The sequence below is a fragment of the Peromyscus maniculatus genome, chromosome 7 (assembly GCF_049852395.1).
Source record: "Peromyscus maniculatus bairdii isolate BWxNUB_F1_BW_parent chromosome 7, HU_Pman_BW_mat_3.1, whole genome shotgun sequence".
In the NCBI taxonomy this organism is placed as follows: domain Eukaryota; kingdom Metazoa; phylum Chordata; class Mammalia; order Rodentia; family Cricetidae; genus Peromyscus; species Peromyscus maniculatus.
The window spans coordinates 89,885,974-89,905,028 of NC_134858.1; the positions used below are offsets into that span (position 1 = coordinate 89,885,974).

Genomic DNA, 19,055 nt, shown 5'->3' on the forward strand with positions numbered 1-19,055 from the left:
GAAAGATTGGAGGTAGTATCATTCAAATTGATGCTGAGCAAAATTTCCAGGTAGTGAATGCCCTTTGTGCATCTTTCTAAAGGTATAAACACATTCCTTAAGATGCCATGTGGGTGATATATTGTGTACCCTAATAAAATTTGCCTGAGGATAAGAGGATAGATCCGGCCACTAGATTAAACATAGATGCCAGGCAGCGGTGGCACACACCTTTAATCCTAGCACTCGGGAGGCAGAGATCCATCTGGATCTCCGTGAGTTCAAAGTCACCTAGATTATATGAGATTGATTCAGGCTAAGAGAGAAACGGCCAGACAGTGGTGGCACATACCTTTAATCCTAGTACTCAGGAGACAGAGATCTGTCTGGATCTCTGTGAGTTCAAAGCCACCCTGGATTACATGAGATTGACTTAATCTAGGAGAGAAAACACAGCCAGGCAATAGTGACACTCACTTTTAATCCTAGTACTGGGAATCACACATGCCTTTAATCCCAGGAAGTAATGGCTGGGCGGAGAAAGATATATAAGGTGTGAGTACACAGGAACCAAAGGCTTTTCGGTAGAAATGTCCCTTTCAGCTAGAGGCTTTTTCTGCTGGAGCCTTTCAGGTGAGGACTCAGAGGATTTCAGAGGATTCGTGGAGTTGGCAAGGTGAGACATGGCAGTGGCTTGTTCCTTTGTCTCTCTCATCTTTCAGCATTTACTCCAATACCAGGCTCATGGGTTTTTTAAATTAAAATACCATTTTAAGATTCGTGTTACAATATAATTTAATTTTTCCATGGGGAAAAGATCTGATTTAATGTAGAGCAAATACCTTATTTCAAAATATGCATGGGTGAAAAATATAAGGATGTAAAAAAAGAACAAAACCCTAAGCACATCTCTCTGTAATAATTATGCCAGTGATGACAGTCACCAAATACTTCTGTTGTTTCAGGAAATACACTAAGCACTCTGTCTTCATTGTAATATCTTTATACTTCGTTATCAGTGCTAAAGAAATGAGATCACAGTGAAAGAATCTTAGGTAGAATGGTAGAGCCAGTTCAAACCAGTACAAATGGAGAGTTAAAGTTTACACTGAGCCATCTAGTGGTCAGAAATCATATTTACATTTATAAGAACTGATTTATAAGAACAGTGGCATTTGAAATATCTTGTGTGTGTTGTGTGTGTGTGTGTGTGTGTGTGTGTGTGTGTGTGTGTGTGTATACACATGAATGTATGTGAGTGGAGGTGCCTGAAGAAGCCAAAAGAGGATGTGTGATCCCTTGCATCCACAGTCACAGGCACCTGAGAGCTGCCTTCTGCAGGTGCTAGGAATTGCACGTGTGTCTTCTCCAGGAGCATTAGGAACTATTAACCAAGAAGCCATCTCTCCTACCCCAAGTCTGAAATATTTTAAAAACAATTGTGTTGATTCACTGAAACTCTTCCCTCTGTATATGTAACATTCACCCCAAATATAGGTCGTAAAGTATAATTCTCTACAACTGTCAAGTATTTTCAATTCGTGTGAATTGTAATTAATTCTTACAAAATATATATTTGTGCATAGTTCTTAGTTCATGCATGCATATGCGTGCATAATAAGCAGTATAGTACAAATGGATTAGGAGCTTCAAATACACAGAAAAGTTTCCAGACTTTGAAGTGATGGAGTAGGCATCCGGCTTAACGTAATAGAGGTAATGGCCCAGGAGAGGACACCCAGCAGCTCTTTAACGATGCTGGAAACAAGTAAAAGACAGATAAATGGAGGAGCTCAAGGTATTTTATAGGCCTCCTCCTTGAATATTCACCCTTAGATTGAATTTGGTCCCTAGCTTAAAAAAAAAAAAAAGCATAGGAATCCAGGGCCCAAGTTCAAGGGCAGAGTAAAAAGAAAACCTTGTAGACAACCATGACAACACAGCACACTGCACTGAAAAATGCATGTCAAAAGTGCTGTGATGGAGTGGACTAGAAATGAGGGGTAGCTTGTAAGACAGTCTGCCTGCAAAAACAAAACAAATAATTCTATATCATAGATTCAAGAAAACAACACAAATGTGGAAAGAACTAGTCACAGACAGCTTCCTACAGTATTTTACCCAGCTGTGAGTAAAACAGTAGATCGTGGATTAGTTGGATAAATGTTTTACAAAACTAACAAGCAAACCAAAGACAGTAGATGGAAGAGCTGCTCTTCAGAGCCTGTAACTCTCTGACCGGCTTACTATGGGGTCAGGAGAGGCCTCTCTGACCCACTGCGTCTTCTCACTAGTCCCTGTTGCTCCTTCTCTCACTGATGTAGAACAAGCAAAGTCTAGAACAAGAAAGTTGTTTGATACTGAGCAGATCTCTAATCAAGTGAACGAGGATGATTCACGTACTCATAGTGAAAATAAACCTCTCAACTCACCCACTTTCCCGAATTGATACCTCTCTTTAAGGTAGTCAATGAATTATGTTAGAGACAAAGTTTATTAATGTCTCTCTTTAAGGTATTTGACTTACTGTTTGTATTGGAGACAAGCCTTGAACTCATAATCCTCTGGCTTCAGCTGCGCATGTGCCAGGACTATCTTTTGTGGGTAAGACTGAAAATCTTGAATTTCAGTTTACTCTTCTGTCCACATAAATTTTACTCCGAGAAACAAAACTTTTTTTCTAAGCATTTGTAAAAACAAAATTTGGAATATGAAAATACAATATTGCTAGGTAACTGAAGTGCTTTGGCTTTTAAATTTTCTGTCACTTGACATAGTCCTACAGACTTTGCATACGTGCATGCATAATCCACATAATTATGTTATGTGTGTGTAAATATTAACCTTGTGTTATGGTTTGAATGTGAAATATCTTTCATAGGTTCATGTGTTTGAACACTTGGTACCTAGCCGGTGGGACTGTTTGGGAAGCTTCTGGAATCTTTAGGAGGCAGAATATGGCTGGAGGAAGTACATGGCTGGGGTGGGCTTTGGAATTTTTTTTGACTCCAGATAAGTTTGTTAGGGTACACAATATATTGGGGGACACAATATCACCACATTTCCCCTTTTTATCCAAAATAAAAAGTTATATCTAATATAAGAAAAACTATATCCAATAAGTATATACAATATATACAGTCAAGTATTGCATTAACAATATTTAGTTCATTAACATTTGACAGATTCAGACAAAAAACTCCACTATATATATTAACAATGTCCAGTCCATTAACATTCAAATTCAAATTCAAACTAGCCCTCTCTCTCTGCTTCAGGTGAGCGAATGGAATGTGGTCACGTGACTCCTTCACCACCAGATTGGCCTCTTGCTCCTGCATTCCTTCCAGGAGGGACTGTATCACCTGGGGATATTCTAAACCAGAATAAACACTTTCTTCTCTAAGACCCCTCTAGTCATGATACTGTATCAAGGGTGTTTCTGGAGATATTCCTAGACAATCCTTAGGTTTAGTATTGGGAAGGAGGGGATAGCAGCAAGCACTTGTTAACTGTGTTCAAATTTTTACCGTCGCATCTGGAAAGAGGTGTCAGCCAGAACCTGCGGTGAACATCTCCTTCTTATTCTCAAATCCCCGTGATTTTCCAGTCTTTCAAACTCCTGCCTTAATATGAATTAGGAGGCCAACTTTGTCTACCAACTGCACAGTTTCTTCTTCCCCCTTGTGGAAAAGGGACACGGGGATTAAATAGATCAGCCACAAAAGGGGATTTGTGATTTCTGATGGAATGATTTCAACAAATGTGTCCATAAATGTTAAATCTATATTGGGTGTGATGGTTCTCTCTCCTAGCACTTCATTCAGCTGTTAGAAGAGCGCATATACTGATCAAATTGTGATGTGGAATTCTGTGTATGCCCTAGAGGAATTATCACTCTTATGGCAAATTATATAACATGAATTTGTTATTTTTTTTAGTAAAGTATAGATGCTTCTTCTGTGTCTTTTTGGCATTTTTAAAAATATAAGAATGGGCATGCCATTGTCTGATTGTTTAATTAATTCAACTGTAACACAATCCAATCATTTCTCCAACTATGTGATGCTATGTCTTGGAGTAGATCCATTAAATTAGTCAGAGTCCTCTAGAGAAAAGAGCAGTGGGAAATATGTAGCTGGAGATATGAGGCTGGGCTGGTGAGATGGTTTTGTCCCTAGGGCACATATGCTCAAGAGAGAGACTGATTATCAAAAGCTCTCCTCTGAAATTCACATATGCCCCTTGGTACGTGCACATATTCACACATGCACACATGTGTGTACACCCAAGCACCAATATATGCATGCATACACACACACACATTACACTAAAAATAAGTAAATATAATTTTAAAAAGGATATAAAGTTATAAATTGTTTTTACACAAAGTTTAAGAGTCAAAGTTAATTCCAAAGTGGAAATCAAAAGCATTCCACTGTGTAATTCAATCCAAGAATCAGAAGAACCAGTGAAACAGAGTCCATTTTGGGTCTACAGGCCCCAGAACCAGGAACATTATGATCAGAACACATTTTCTAACCCAAGAAAAGCAACAGTGATTTCTCTTCTCTTCTATTCACACTCTCAAAAGAGTAGAGAAAGCCTACCTACATAGGATGGGGAAACCTAGTTACTCAGTCCACAGATTCAAATGCTCATCTCAGTTGAAATATTTTCTAGACACATCCAGACTGAAGTTTGGTTTGAGTATGCTGTGGTCATTATTAAGTTGACACATAAAGTTGACCACCATGAGTCGTACATCAACTTTTAACTGTACTTAAAAAAAAAAAAAAGCAAGGTTTGTTTTTCTCACCATAATACAAGCTAACGTCACCTGAAAATAGGACTTGAATGAAAAGAATTGTCTCTCCTAGACTGGCCTGTGGGTATGTGTGTCCAGCTTTTACTATTGATTGATGGACTGGTTGATTACTGATAGAGCTGGGAGGATTCAAACACTGTGGGTTGGTACCACATCTGTGCAGGTGTGCCTGGACTGTATGAGAAAGGTAGCAGAGAATGCCAGGTACAGTAAGTCAGGAAGCAGTTCTCCTCCATGTTTCCTGCCTCTACCAGAGTTTTACTTCAGTGATGGCCCAGACTTCCCTCAATGATGGTCTGTGATCAGGATGTGTAGAACAAACAACCCCTTTTTTCCACACGCTTTTCTTGGTCATGTTGTTTATCACAGCATCATAAAAAGTAAACTATGACGGGCAATGTTACTAGAGAATAACATATTGATGTGATGAACCTGACTAGGCTTTTATGCTTTGGTATGTTTTATGGGGAAAAAATAGAGAATTTTAGAGCTTTAGTCTGGAAAAGCCCTTGGGAGTTCTAAGATGGAACTTAGAAGACAATCTTAGATCACTACAGATGGTAGAGGCCTGGATTAGGAAGTTTAAGAGGAAATATTGAGAATCCCTCAAAGAGTATGAGAGCTGCTGATCATATATCAGTATTGACCACATGATGGAATGCTATAAAGCTATAGTTACTTCTTCCTTGTTTTGTTAGGGGTATGTGTGCATATGCTTTCTTTTCTCTCTTAACCTCTTAGCTTGTAACTTATGATGCACTTATTATATATCATAGTGTTGGAGCATTTTCATTGGATGCCATAGTACTTAGGTTATCACATATCAAGTAGATAAGAATCGCTGAAGGACTTTACACACTTGTAGGGAAGGATGAGTGCTTTTCCCGTTTTACTTGGGTAGCTGCTTTATCACTACTCTAGTTGGCTTTCTGTTGCCGTGATAAACAACACGATCAAAAGCAACTTGGGGAAGAAAGAGTCTGTCTATTTGCCTTAAGTGTCCTGATGCCAGCCCATCATTGATGGAAGACAGAGAGTAAATTCAAGCAGAAAGCAAGGAAGAAAGCTGCTTACTGACTTTTTTTTTTTTTTTTGAAAATTTTATGTATTCTCATTTCCTCTGAGAAGCAACCTAAAGGTCAATTAGCACCAGAACTTATATCATTTTTTTTATTATTTTATTTTATTTTACAATACTATTGAGTTCTACATAACAGCCACAGATTCCCTTGTTCTCCCCCTTCCTGCCCCCCTCCCCTTCCCCCCAGCCCACCCCCCATTCCCACCTCCTCCAGAGCAAGGCCTCACCTGAGGACTGAGATCAACCTGATAGACTCAGTCCAGGCAGGTCCAGTCCCCTTCTCCCAGACTGAGCCAAGCGTCCCTGCATAAGTCCCAGGTTTCAAACAGCCAACTCATGCAATGAGCCCAGGACCTGGTACCACTGCCTAGTATCATTTTTATTAAAGTTTTCATTCATTGACATAGAGATATTGTACATAGTGACAATAATTTCATAATTACCATTTCTTCCATGTATAACATATACTTTAATCATGTGCAGCCTCGTGCATTTTTATTCTAAATATATATATGTATAATTGTTATAATTATGTAAAATATAGGAAAGTGGTGTGTGTGTGTGTGTGTGTGTGTGTGTGTGTGTGTGTGTGTGTGTGTTTGTGTGTGTGGTGAGAACTGAAAATTTATCCTATAGTTGTTTTGCCAGAAGTTACTCTTCCTCATTAACCTGTAGCTTAAGGTTTAAAGTTTAAAAAGTAGGAAGCAAACAAGCAAGCATGGACAAGTGAACACTGTTTAGAATCCATTCAGTTTTCTTCTGGGGAATTCTATGCAAAAGGGAATGGGCCCTGAGAACAGGACAGGTAAACATTATGAGAACTTGAGGCAGGTATTTCATTGACAGATCTGGATGTGCAGCCATGTCAGACCTCAAATTGGCTGCTGCAGTTGAATTCCAGACACAATCACAGTGGAGTTCCATTTTTGCTATCCTGGTAGACCATCCATTCCAGGAGCCCAATACTAATGCTGAGAACTGAGTCAACAGCTTCCTTTATATGTGTGGATTGTGAAGGCTGTAGTTTTTGGCTTGACTGCTAATTGGGGTTTAGGTTCATGGTGCTCCTTCTTGAGTTTCTGCCCATTAGATCTACTCTCCAAAGGTTCCTTAAAAGAGGTGTCACCATCATGGGCTGGCCAACAGCTTACAATAAATGGCAGGCGGATGATGATCCAGTCCCAAGTCTAGACTAGATGGAAAATGTAACCATACAGTTCTAGAGCTCATGTGGGGTCTTCTCCAGAACTCTCTCAACTGTGCTTTAGAACAGTGTTTCTCTCTGTTGCTTTGTTCTCTTTTCCTCTCCTCTCTATAGTATCAAATTATTGACTTGTCCCAGCTCATGTATATCTGTTATTTTTTTCAAGGCTATCATTTCAATTTATTTTTGCACAATGAGAATTTGAATGCTCAGCACTGATGTATAAATGGTGTCATGAAATCACCCTTCTCTCCAGAGTCCCTCCTTGCCTGCCAAGCAAGCTTAGAAAAAAGTGAAAACTCCTTACAAAGGGCTTCTGGAGGTAAACTGTGTCCTGTTGTGTTACTGGAGAGCTGTCTATTCTTTGGATATCTTGCTGGGGAAGCCTGCCAAGTTCACATCCCAAATCAGGGGTTTCTCTTGTTCTTTCCCTCCCTTCTCCACTGTTTCTCCATCTAGCATCTCACAAAGCTTTTCCCTTCCTGGCATTTCCACCTCCATCTAGGCTACAGCTATCTAAAATAGCTTCCTGGTGACTGAAAACTTCATTTTGGAAACATTTTCTTTCTCCTGGAAGTTAATTGTAGGCTGCTTAAGTGCAAATTATCTTCTTGATAATTGCTTCTCCTCACTATGCAACAAATACAACCACACCATTGATCATCTGTAAATGTTCATTTATTTAGAAGGAATTGACTATAAAAGCTATGTTTATGAAGCGCTTATATATTTTCTTTTAGCTAAGCCCTACTTTGAATGCCACATGGATTTCCTCATCTGTGTTGACTTAAATGCACTGCCTATTCTGAGTATTAGGCTCCCTGCAGCCATCAGTGCCATTACATTATGGAGCCTAAAAACTGCTCTTCTATGAACTATTAAAATAAGCCTGTGAAACTTAATTGCAGTCATATATATTACTGCATATTGAACTTTAATATTTGGAATAGAGAATTCTTTATTTAAAGTGAGGCACTCTGGGCATTTGGGACAGTGGTGGCATTCCTGGCTTCTACTCACCACAATTCAGTGCCACCCTTCTCATAAGTTGTAGAAAATAGACAAATGACTCCAGACCTTGACAAATATTTCCACAGTGGAAAACCTTCCCCTGTTCTATACATATAAGAAAAGTCATTGTTAGATTTCCACGCTATTTTTTTTCGCAGGATGCTTTGGTCCTAGAAATAGTACCTTACATCTTTTGCTTTGGTTTTCTCATTAGCACCCTTTTCCATGAACTTATGCCAAAATCCTCATATAAATAACTCCAGTCATTCGTGATTTCATCTCACATATTTTACATTCAAGGTTGAGTGGTAAGAGTGTTGTGTTAACTTTTTCCAGGGAGGCATGAACAGATGTCTTCTCACTCAAGATAGGGTTCCATTAATATACCAAAGTCCAATTTGAGGATCTCCACAGGAGTGTGGGTGAAAGGTTACATATAGGAGCATGGATGTCTCTTAGGCAATGGCAGCATGGTTGATTGATAACTCACAAATGGTGTATCCCTACAGTTCTCAGCATAACTTGCAGACGGATCAAATGGCAAGAAGGTCTCCTCTCCACAGAAGCTTTGATAACTGAGCCTATACTCTAGGGGAGGGGCCTTTGACTGTTGTACACTTCAGCTTTCTCTGATCAGTGAGATTTGTTTACTTCCTGAAGCTTATGATTTCTCCTTTTTCCTCCAGATGGGAATGTTTCAATTTGGGGGAAATAGCTACGGAGCTGAAGGAAAAGCTGTCTGCCGACTCTATTCACAGCCAGCATCCTCAAAAATAGCAGAAGATATGAAATCCCATATATTTTGTTGAAATAGCTTTAAAAAAATACCAATCACACTTTAAAGTTCATAGATACTAGAGTCGGAAATACCAACTTATACGTAGTTAGGGTAATTCCAAAAAAACTGGTTATTCCATTTTTCTGTGCAGTAACAACCTATTTGGCTCGCTCCTGTTTCGGGAACTTCTGGACATCCTGGTGACTCAGGACCTCAGGCTGGCTGCCCAGTCCCACCACCCATCTATGCAGATGAAGGTCCAGCTTTATTATCCAAAGTCAGCCAGAATCTCACCAGCCAGGTGGACCTGCTGTGACCCCCATGGATTCCTACACCTCCTCTGAGTTACCACCTGGATTGGAATATTTAATTCAGGTAAGTTCAAATGAATAAAATGTTCATAAACAAGACCATACTTCCAGTTTTACTTATGAATAGGCAATTACTGTGGTTCATAAAAGTTAGAGACAGTAAACATGTTTTTTGACAAAGGGTGCTACTCGATGCCATAGTCTGGTCTGGGACTCGCTGTTTTGAATTCCGCATGTTAATAGTAAATTAATTCAATAGATATATTTTAATGAAAGAGTTGTTAAATATGGTTTTATTAAACATAAACAATTATGATAATTTGATACTGATAAAAGTTGGCAGCTGATTATAAGTAATAAAAACATGAACCCAAGTTTGGTTGACTAAAACATCTGAAATTCTTAATTTTCTTTTCACCATAACAGGTAGATCACATTATGATTCATCAGCAGTTTGAGGTTGTGGAAGGTGTGTATTTTGTTTTATTCATCATATTTCTAGAAAGATAATGAAAGTAAAGGCATACTGAGCACCACAAATTCCGCATTCTGAATGACACAGGATAGCAAACTTTATTCCTTACAATGTCTTTCGTCCTAGTCTTCAAACAAATCATTGTATCTAGAAATTTTCATTTACATAGATTAGGGATCTCTTGGAAAATATTATGATGGTCAGCTGTCCTCGTGATACAGATACTAATTTGACAAAGAACACCCAAAGTTACCCTTCTCCCATATCTATAAATCACCCCACTTTTACCATTTTACCACCCTACTTGATTTCTTAGCTGCTGTCTGCCAAATTGTGACCAGTGTGAGGCTTGCACAGAACCTCGTCAATGGTTCACATCACCCAGTGAATGCTCTTTTGGAATTAGGATGGAGGTGCTCTGTAAAATTGCTATTAGTGCCCTGCTGGAGCATGGAATCCAGGTTTTATAGAGCTCCTTAGCACTTCCTAGCTCAGCACAGAGCCCTGTTGTGTTGACAATACTGTGCAGAGCATGGGCCAGGTGCCTACAGATGTCTTCATAGGTCCAGTGTCTCCAGTTGCAAAAAAGAACTGAGGAGGCTACTAGAAAATCATGATGGCTGCCAAGGGGAAGGAGACCATAGGAAGATGTAAGAACTACTGTGTCTCCTTCTATCTACCAGAGCATGATAAAAAAACTTAACTGAAATCTAGAGTACATCTTTTAAATTCATTGTCACCCGTCTACAAAGTCCCTTTTCATTGGAAAAAAATGAGAACATGCATTGTGAGGCACACTTCTGGACTTTATTAAAATACATAGGTTGTCTTATTTTATTTAAATTGCCTTTAATGTACATTATTAAATATTAAAATATTTTGGGCTTAAGTTTTTCTAAAAAAGTTTCTCTCAGGAAATAAACACTACCTCTTTATAATATCTTGTATATTAAATGTTTACAAATATTCAATTCCACAGTATGTATTACTGAGAATTTTAAGCCCCAAAATCAGATTTTGCATTTTATATAGCCTTTAATTTCTAAATTTTAGATATGTAAGATTCAAATTATTTATTCAGCAAATACACTCACTGTGTAATATTAATCTACATTCACTAGTTCTTCAGTCCTTGATTAAAAAAAACACGTCTATGAATTTTGCTTATTTTCTCACATGGAATTATTTTTAATACTATAAATAATATAAAAAGATGATTTCTGGACTCATTTTCAGCATCTTTGTTTATAACCAGCATTTGTACTTTCATCTTATTGAAAAGTAAATATATGCTGCAGATATAACTATAGTTTTTTTTCCTTTGGCACTACTAGGACTCAAACCTAGGGACTTGTGCACACTAAGCAATTATGCTACCACTGAACTACACCTGTAGCCCTGCTATAGATTCATTTTGTTGGTTTTAATTTTTCAAGCAACTGGGAGTAACTAGAAGCAGGGTAAGCCTGTTGGTCTTACTTTATAGAAAAACAAGTATAGGCCAAGTTGCATAATTGAACTGCTATTTGAATAATAGATGCTCTCTCAGTAAAAAAATTTAAGTTTCGAAGTAGTTTTCAAAATCTTTGCAAAAATATTTGTGGCAAGTGTTGGTATCATGCCATTTTTTAAGAGACTGAATCTAAGGCCTCTTCAAGTCTCATCAAAGACTCAAAAATGAGTCCATTTAGTGCTAGGATTCCTGAAGGACATTTTTTTCTATGGGCAAATTTGACTATTAATTACTCTTTCTGTCTCTAAATGAGAGAATATTCCCATAGCTAGCATAGCATCATCCCATGATATTTGAGAATCTGCATTTGACACCTCTTTGCTTTTAGCATTAAAGAGAACACCAGTAAGGCATAGTTCATTTGGGATGCCTTTGGCATTGTGGTATCATGACACAGCACTGTGATGTGACAGCTAAAATCTGAGCTGAGTTGCCATGCACATTTCTTACACTTACCCCTTGTCCAGAACCTACCTACAGGGTCCTCAACGGGACCCTGGGCTCAGTGCAATGCTATTATTCACCTTCCATTTTCAGTCTCTCTCATTTTTCATGTGTGCATGGAGAGTAAGTCTCCCCATCGCTTAATCACAATGCAAAAAATGTGATTTAGAAAACCCAACTGATTTACCATATTATTTCACATAATTTAAAAAACATCAGCCACTCTTTAGCTTCTCCATAATACATAGAAACTATGCTAGAGAAGTGTACATTCATCCATCTATCTGTCACCACTGTGCCTGTCCTGTGCAGCAGTCTCCATGAATTAGACCACAGAGGTATCAAAAATGACTGTTTTGTTTTCCATGTCCTCCAGTGGTACTCAGTTTCTTCTTATGTACTAGCCTCTCTTCCTTCTCTTTTGTCTTTCCTTCTCTCAGACTGGATTATCTATATATACCTCCCTTTTTTCTCTCCTTGTGTTATCTAGAATATCATCTAGACCCAGACTATCTAGACATTACATGATCTGAAGATACGTTGAGGATTTTAATGTACTGTTGGTTATGATTCCCTGTTTTTTTTTTCTTTTAGCCATTTTAGGTTTTGAAACTGTTAACAAATACAAAATCAAGGACAAGCTTGGTCAGAAAGTTTACTACGCAGTCGAAGAGTCCAATTGCTGTGCACGCAATTGCTGTGGGGACTGCAGGTCTTTCTCTATGAGGATTCTTGATAACTCAGGTCATGAAGTTATACTTTTGAAGCGACCACTAAGATGTAGTTCTTGTTTCTGTCCCTGCTGCCTCCAGAAGGTCTGTGAATATTTACCAACACAGTTTGCAAGAATTTTTTTGTCATGTTATTGGTATTTTAAAAAATGATCCATGATCATTATTTTGGCCTTCCTTCAACTATAGGAAGGAAGATAAATGTCTAAGCCTGTGCCCTTGGCTAATCTTCCCTTAGTGGCTGAGTTACAGCTCAAGCAATAGTTTGTGATGTTCAAGGGAAGACATTTTGGCCAAATCTCTTGTCAGAAATGATCATGACAGGCATGGACCAAACTAATGGAGCTGCATGTCTAAGGATGTCCTGGAATATTTTTCTAGAAATAGAGTGTTTTCACAGAAGAGTTAGGGTAGATGTATTCATCTTGTGATTATCTGATGATTTGAACACTCCACTGAAGGACAAACAGAAAAAAATTATCTCCTGTCTTTTTCATTTCTTCTCTTTTAATATACACAGCAAGTAGTGTTCTCTGTAGTAAACATTCCCCAGATGGAGATGTCCTCAGCTAAAGTTCAGTTGTCTGTTTCATATTGCCTGATGTGTCTGATCATTGCAAATGTGCCTTTCAGAGCAGATATCATGGCATAGAGACTTCATAGGGAAAGGAGCCTTTGCCTGGATTTCATTAGCCCAGAACCATGTCTGCCTGCATCCCCTAGTGATTCTGTAAATAATATCTCTAACTTGTGCTCAAACAGAGACAACAAGCAAAAAAAGTTATTTGAAGTTCAATACTATACATACTGTATTTCGAGAAAAAAGTTTTATTTATAAAGAATTACTTTGTTTTCCGTACCATTTAGACTAGGTATAATTTCACATGCAAAGCAGTATCTGGGAAAAGTGTGTTTGATGAGGACAGTGCTATAATTGAGAACCAGTATAACATGGTCATGAGGTTTGATCATCAGAAATGATCATTTACAGAGAAGCACAGTAATGCATCATGATGGTCTCCTAGTAAAGAAATAGCAGGGCCATGAGTCTAGTGCTCAGCCTACTTTCCTTATACAATATCAGGATTCATAGTTGAAAATTCACCAGTGGTCAGAGTTCTGTCCATATAGATAAGCTACTGTTAATAAACAAGTTTAAGAAAAAGAATTTGATAATAATTTTGACAGTTTTAATAAATGGAGATATGAATGAAGCATGCCACCTGTCAAGCCTTCAATTCATCCCTTTTCTGTATTAGCTGAGGAATCTGATGCAAGTTAATTCATCTTTCTTTAGTGCAGTTGCCTCCTCCATGAATTAAGAAAAGGAATAACATTGATCTAATTAAGGGGTGTTGTAGATAGGAGTACTGTGTGTCATTCTTAGTAAATGAAGCCACAAATAGACAATATGATGATAAACATATTTACTAATTTTCTTTTTCATTTGTAGATGGAAGTCCAAGCTCCTCCTGGTGTGACAATAGGTTACGTTGTTCAGAACTGGCACCCATGTGTTCCAAAGTTTACAGTTCAAAATGAGAAGAAGCAGGATGTTCTCAAAATTGTCGGTCCATGTATCATATGCAGCCTTGGAGGAAACATTGATTTTAAGGTAACAAATATGATCATAGTTATTGGATTTCCTTTCCTTATAAATAGAACATATTTTGCAATGAGCTACAGTTGTATTAAAGGGAGCTCTTTGTACAAATATTTCAAAAGAGAAATATCATGATCAGAGAAATATTTTCTGGTCCAATGAAAGATCCGTGCTGATGCTGTTAAAAAAGAAAAAGGTACAGCCATCTTAAAAATATGCATAATTTCTGTATTGGCTACTTTTCTCATTGCTATGACTAATACCTGACAATTTTAAGAAACAATCTGAAGGAAGAAGAGTTTGTCTGGACTCATAGTTTAAGGATACAACAATCCTCAGGTACTGCATGCATGTGCTGCATAGACTTACATGCAAGCAAAACACCCACATACATAAAAGAAAAAGAGGTAGAAGAAAAAAGGTAGTGCAGGTATGGTGCCTACTGTCCAATCATGCTTCACTGGGATCTCCCTGTTAAATTAGTACATTGAAAAACGTGTTTCTACGTTTACTCCCTGGAGGAATTTTTAAAGCTGAGGGAATTTTTGTCATTTTGACTCTGATTCTCTTCAAAAGTCAGAAAATCTGAAAAGAAAAATTAGGCCTACATTTCCACAGAAGGGGCCAAAATACTCTAAAGCTAATGAGGGCTACTACTTTTTTCTTTTCTTTCCTTTTCTTTTCTTTCCTTTTCTTTTTCTCACTCTGTAGACCAGGCTGGCCTCCAAACTCACAGAGATCCACCTGGCTCTGCCTCCTGAGTGCTGGGATTAAAGGCGTGCGCCACCACCGCCCAGTGGGCTGCCACTTTCTAATAAGCCTTTAGAACCCTCTCTCCATGCCCATGAATGGCTGTCTCCATGTTCACTCTGTCCCATTGCTTACTGCTCTTGGTAACCATGCAGGTTTTCATTCCTCTCCTAGAATCCAGTTATCTGTACATGAAGCCTTGCCTTCAATGACCCTAAAATCTAATCACAGACATGGGCAGTTTTTAGAAAACACAGGTAATACAGAAACACTACAAGAGATCTTACAAAGCATGTGTGTATAAAGTTCTGAGCATGTGTGAGGGCATTTAATAATCCTATATAGACTTTATATACTGGTATGTGTAAAAGTAGTTCTATATGGGAAAGTATCTAGATATGTGTAAAGTTATTTCTATTTCCAGAAAGATTAATGAAACTTAAGCTGACATTCAATTTACTTTCAGGAAACAAGTGAAAACACTGGGGAAACATTGTGAACTTTTCATATATAATGCTCAAAATTCCTATTTTATGTAGCAACTCTTCCAATGTTCAGTTACATGAGAGCATAATTTGAATGGAGTGTTTGTTTTCTCTTATTTAAACCCTGAAAGTAGTTTTATTATTAGTTTTCTAGAACTTTTTAAGTCTCTCCTTTTGTTCATTGACTTTTGTTTCCAATTCAGATCAAGTCTCTTGATGAAAAAATTGTGGTTGGTAGGATTTCCAAGCGCTGGTCTGGTTTTCTGAAGGAGTTACTGACAGATGTGGACAATTTTGGGATCCAGTTCCCGATAGACCTTGATGTAAAGATAAAGGCTGTGATGCTTGGAGCTTGCTTCCTCATAGTAAGTCTGTTCCTTGTGATTATTACTTCAGGTGGAGTCCCCAGAACCATGTGGAGATAACATGGAAAACTACTTACTTAAAGATTGCTTTCTTAGTTAGGGAGATAGGAAGTGGGTATGATCATATTTTATTGTATATATGTATGAGATTCTAAAAAAATAGGAAAGAGAAAACTAAACAAAGGAGGAATACATTCTTAATTCCCAGGTTTTATAGAAGAAATGATGTATAGCCCTAGCTCTGAGATGATCTCAGGTCTTTCTTACAGTTTGGATTCACAGGGGACACATTTTCTGTCCAAAGATTCTATGCTGTCATTAAAGTCAAAGATACAAAGGTTGTATGTTGAGAGGTTCTGACTCAAAATAAAAAGTTAAATTGAGACTTCAAAGAACTAATACTTATATATAATAAAAGTTGTGGATACAAAGATTTTTATCTAAACATATCATTTGATTAACTCATCTAATAAAATGAAGTGTAATCATCCAACATTATACATTCAGTCAAATCTCTAGATCTAACTAGCATGTTACAGGAAATATGTAGGGTAAAGCAGTGGCCCTGAGATTTTTTTCAGTTCCCATACTAAGTTCCAAGCTCAGAACCAGAGGTTTGTTGAGTATTCAGAAAATTCTCCCATATCATCAAAGTTGAAGGTTACAGGGACAGATCATTTTTATCAAATTAGTCAAACCCTCAAGTGACATTCAGGGAAATGTTAACACTTGCCATATAATGCTAAAATAAACTATTGTTTTTTATGCAACAATGGTATTGTTGCTATGAATAAGCTTAATGAATTCCATATATCTCTGAAGGAACATATCATGGGATGCTGGTTAATTTTATGTCAACCTGACACAGGCTAGAGTCATCTTGGAAGAGGGAAACTCAACTGAGAAAATACTTCCTTCAGATTTGCCTCTGGTCAAGTCTGTAGCCCATTTTTCTTGATTGATGATTGATGTGGGAGGGCCTAGAACACTGGGGACAGTGCCACCCCTGAGATGGTGGTATGGGTTCTATAAAAGGGCAGACTAAGCCATAATAAGAAAGACAGTAAGCAGTATTCTTTCATGCATTAGCTCCTGCTAATGTGTCCCTGGTATATTTGAGTTCCTGCTCTGACTTTCCTCATTGATGGAATATGATATGAAATGCTAAGCTGAAATAACACCTATTCCCCTCCAAGTTGTTTTAGATCATGATGTTTTATCACAGCAGTAGAAACCCTAAGACATGAGGTATTTCATATTTCCTTTTAGTTAATTTTTTTTCTTGAGACCCAGTATCCTTCTGTATCATGGCAATCCTCTATCCTGAATCTCCAAAGTGCTAAAATTTCAGGTATGAGCTTCCACACCCAGGTGAGATTATTTTAATATTTGCTCTTCAATAATGAGAGTAAAGTCACAGAGATCTAGGAAATGAAATAATAGTTTAGCCAAACATAGATGTTAGTAATTATAAAACCAGATTAGGAATCACTAGAATTTAGCATGTTATTCTTTGCAAATTTGAGATATGTGATAATTAATTCCTTAATTAAAGCTTCAATCTTGCAACAGTTCTACTTACTTCAACAGACAAATATTATGTGTATGTATTTATGGGGTTTCACATGGTATCTTGATAGAAGTATATGTTGTGAGGTGATCAAAGCAAACTAATTGACATGTCCATTACCTCAAGGATTATCTTTATTTTGCAATATGAACATTTAAAATCTACTCTTTAGCAGTTTTGGAATATGCAATGAAGTGATATACCTCCAGTCACAGTGCTGTGTGTGTATCACTAGGATTTATTCTCCATTAATGAACATTTAGAAGCTTTGATACAACTCTTATTCCCCCCAACCTAACATCCATCCTTAGGATACATTCTATATTTACTCTGTTTACAATTTGTACACAATTCTACTCTCTTTGTTTAGAATGATGAGTTGAACATTTTTATACTCTGCATGTGAGAGTGTGCTATGTTTTATTTTCTTCTCTGGCTTATTTCATGTAACATACTATCTTCCAGGTTAATCCATTTTTTTTATTTATGAAAAAGTTTCATTCTTATGAATGTATAGTATCTCATTTGTAGTATATATATATATACCATTTTCCTTTGTTATTCTTTTTTTTCCCTTTGGCTTGGTTTATACTTTGGTTATTCTTTGGTGTCTTATTTGTTTTAGCTTTGAGAAAAGGTCTCACCATGTAGACCATCGTGGCTTCAAACTCAAAACTCGACTGCCTCCCACTCCTGAGTGCCCTCAATTTTCTTAATTTGAAATTTCTTAATTTGAAATTTCACTTTTATTGCTGAAAACTGACTTATTACTTTTCTTCTTGTCTAGGACTTCATGTTTTTTGAAAGCAGGCCAAATCAGAAATGAACACTATTATATTCATGAATTGATGAACGAGTCCTCAGAATATGTGAAGCTGGAACACTGATTGAGAATAAAAGGCAACATAGTGATTTCTTTCATTGAAATCACTCATCTCTCCTTGAATTAAACTAGGATGTACATAACTCCACTGTCATGTGATTGGTCTTTCAAGTTATCATAGTTTATTTCCTAGCTCACTAGCTTACATATGCTTTTATATATTGTAGTGGATATTGACTTTTTTCTCTGGGAAAATAAATGTAAGAGTTAGAAACTTTCCTGTTCCTGCTATAAAAAACACCTCACAGAGGAATGTTCCTGTACCTGACTTTGTATCTTCCAAGCTCTATATGTTGATCCTTGAGTCTCAATTTACTTAATTGCCAGTAGTGAAATTTTCAACTAGTAATGGTATCAAGGTTTTAAGGTCTATGTAAGGACTGTGAGAATCTAATGCATACCCTGAAATATGAACAAATTCCCAAACTTAAAATCATAGTAGATAATGAGAAAAGGGCTTCATTGTGAAGACCAGTGATTTCAAAATACAGAAAAATGGCTCAGGCCAATGAAGGAAACTTTGGATATGGGAATTCTGTTCTGTGCCTTCAAATTTGCATCAAATTTACTCTGAATACTGGGAAGACACTAATATTCCTTTTGAGGGAGTGGGGGAGAGAGTGCTTCCTGTGTAGCTGCATTGACTTCCATTCTTTACCCCCAGCACCTAAAAATGTGAAGGCCTTGAAGTGGGGGAGGGTAAAATCTGTGCTGGGGGTGTCTTTCTGTATGCTGTGAATGTGTTGCAATGATTGATTGATAAATAAAATGCTGATTGGCTGGTAGCCAGTCAGGAAGTATAGTATAGGCAGGATAAGCAGAGAGGAGAATTCTGGGAAATGGAAAGGTGAGTCAGGAGATGCTGCCAGCCGCCGCCACCGCTGCCATGAGAAGCAAGATGTAAGGATACCGGCAAGCCATGAGCCACGTGGCAAGATATAGATTTATAGAAATGGGTTAATTTAAGATATAAGAACTAGATAGCAAGAAGCCTGCCACAGCCATACAGTTTATAAGTAATATAAGTCTCTGTGTGTTTGCTTG

At 37.6% G+C, this 19,055-nt stretch overlaps 1 protein-coding gene across 4 annotated transcripts in view; it reads left to right on the plus strand.

Moving 5' to 3' along the window:
- LOC102915703 (phospholipid scramblase 1-like) overlaps nucleotides 1-18,094 on the plus strand; it is a 32,872-nt gene extending 14,778 nt beyond the window's left edge. The window contains exons 2-7 of one of the 4 annotated variants that reach the window (XM_016005481.3): nucleotides 9,033-9,256; nucleotides 9,619-9,661; nucleotides 12,219-12,439; nucleotides 13,809-13,970; nucleotides 15,397-15,558; nucleotides 17,916-18,094. In XM_016005481.3, coding sequence (XP_015860967.1) covers nucleotides 9,203-9,256; nucleotides 9,619-9,661; nucleotides 12,219-12,439; nucleotides 13,809-13,970; nucleotides 15,397-15,558; nucleotides 17,916-17,954 — 681 coding nt within the window. In that variant the 5' untranslated portion in view covers nucleotides 9,033-9,202 and the 3' untranslated portion in view covers nucleotides 17,955-18,094. Of the gene's footprint in view, nucleotides 1-9,032; nucleotides 9,257-9,618; nucleotides 9,662-12,218; nucleotides 12,440-13,808; nucleotides 13,971-15,396; nucleotides 15,559-17,915 lie in introns of those variants that run through there. The other 3 variants (XM_042281433.2, XM_076576824.1, XM_042281434.2) reach the window with 3 other exon arrangements.
- Nucleotides 18,095-19,055: the final 961 nt, after the last annotated feature.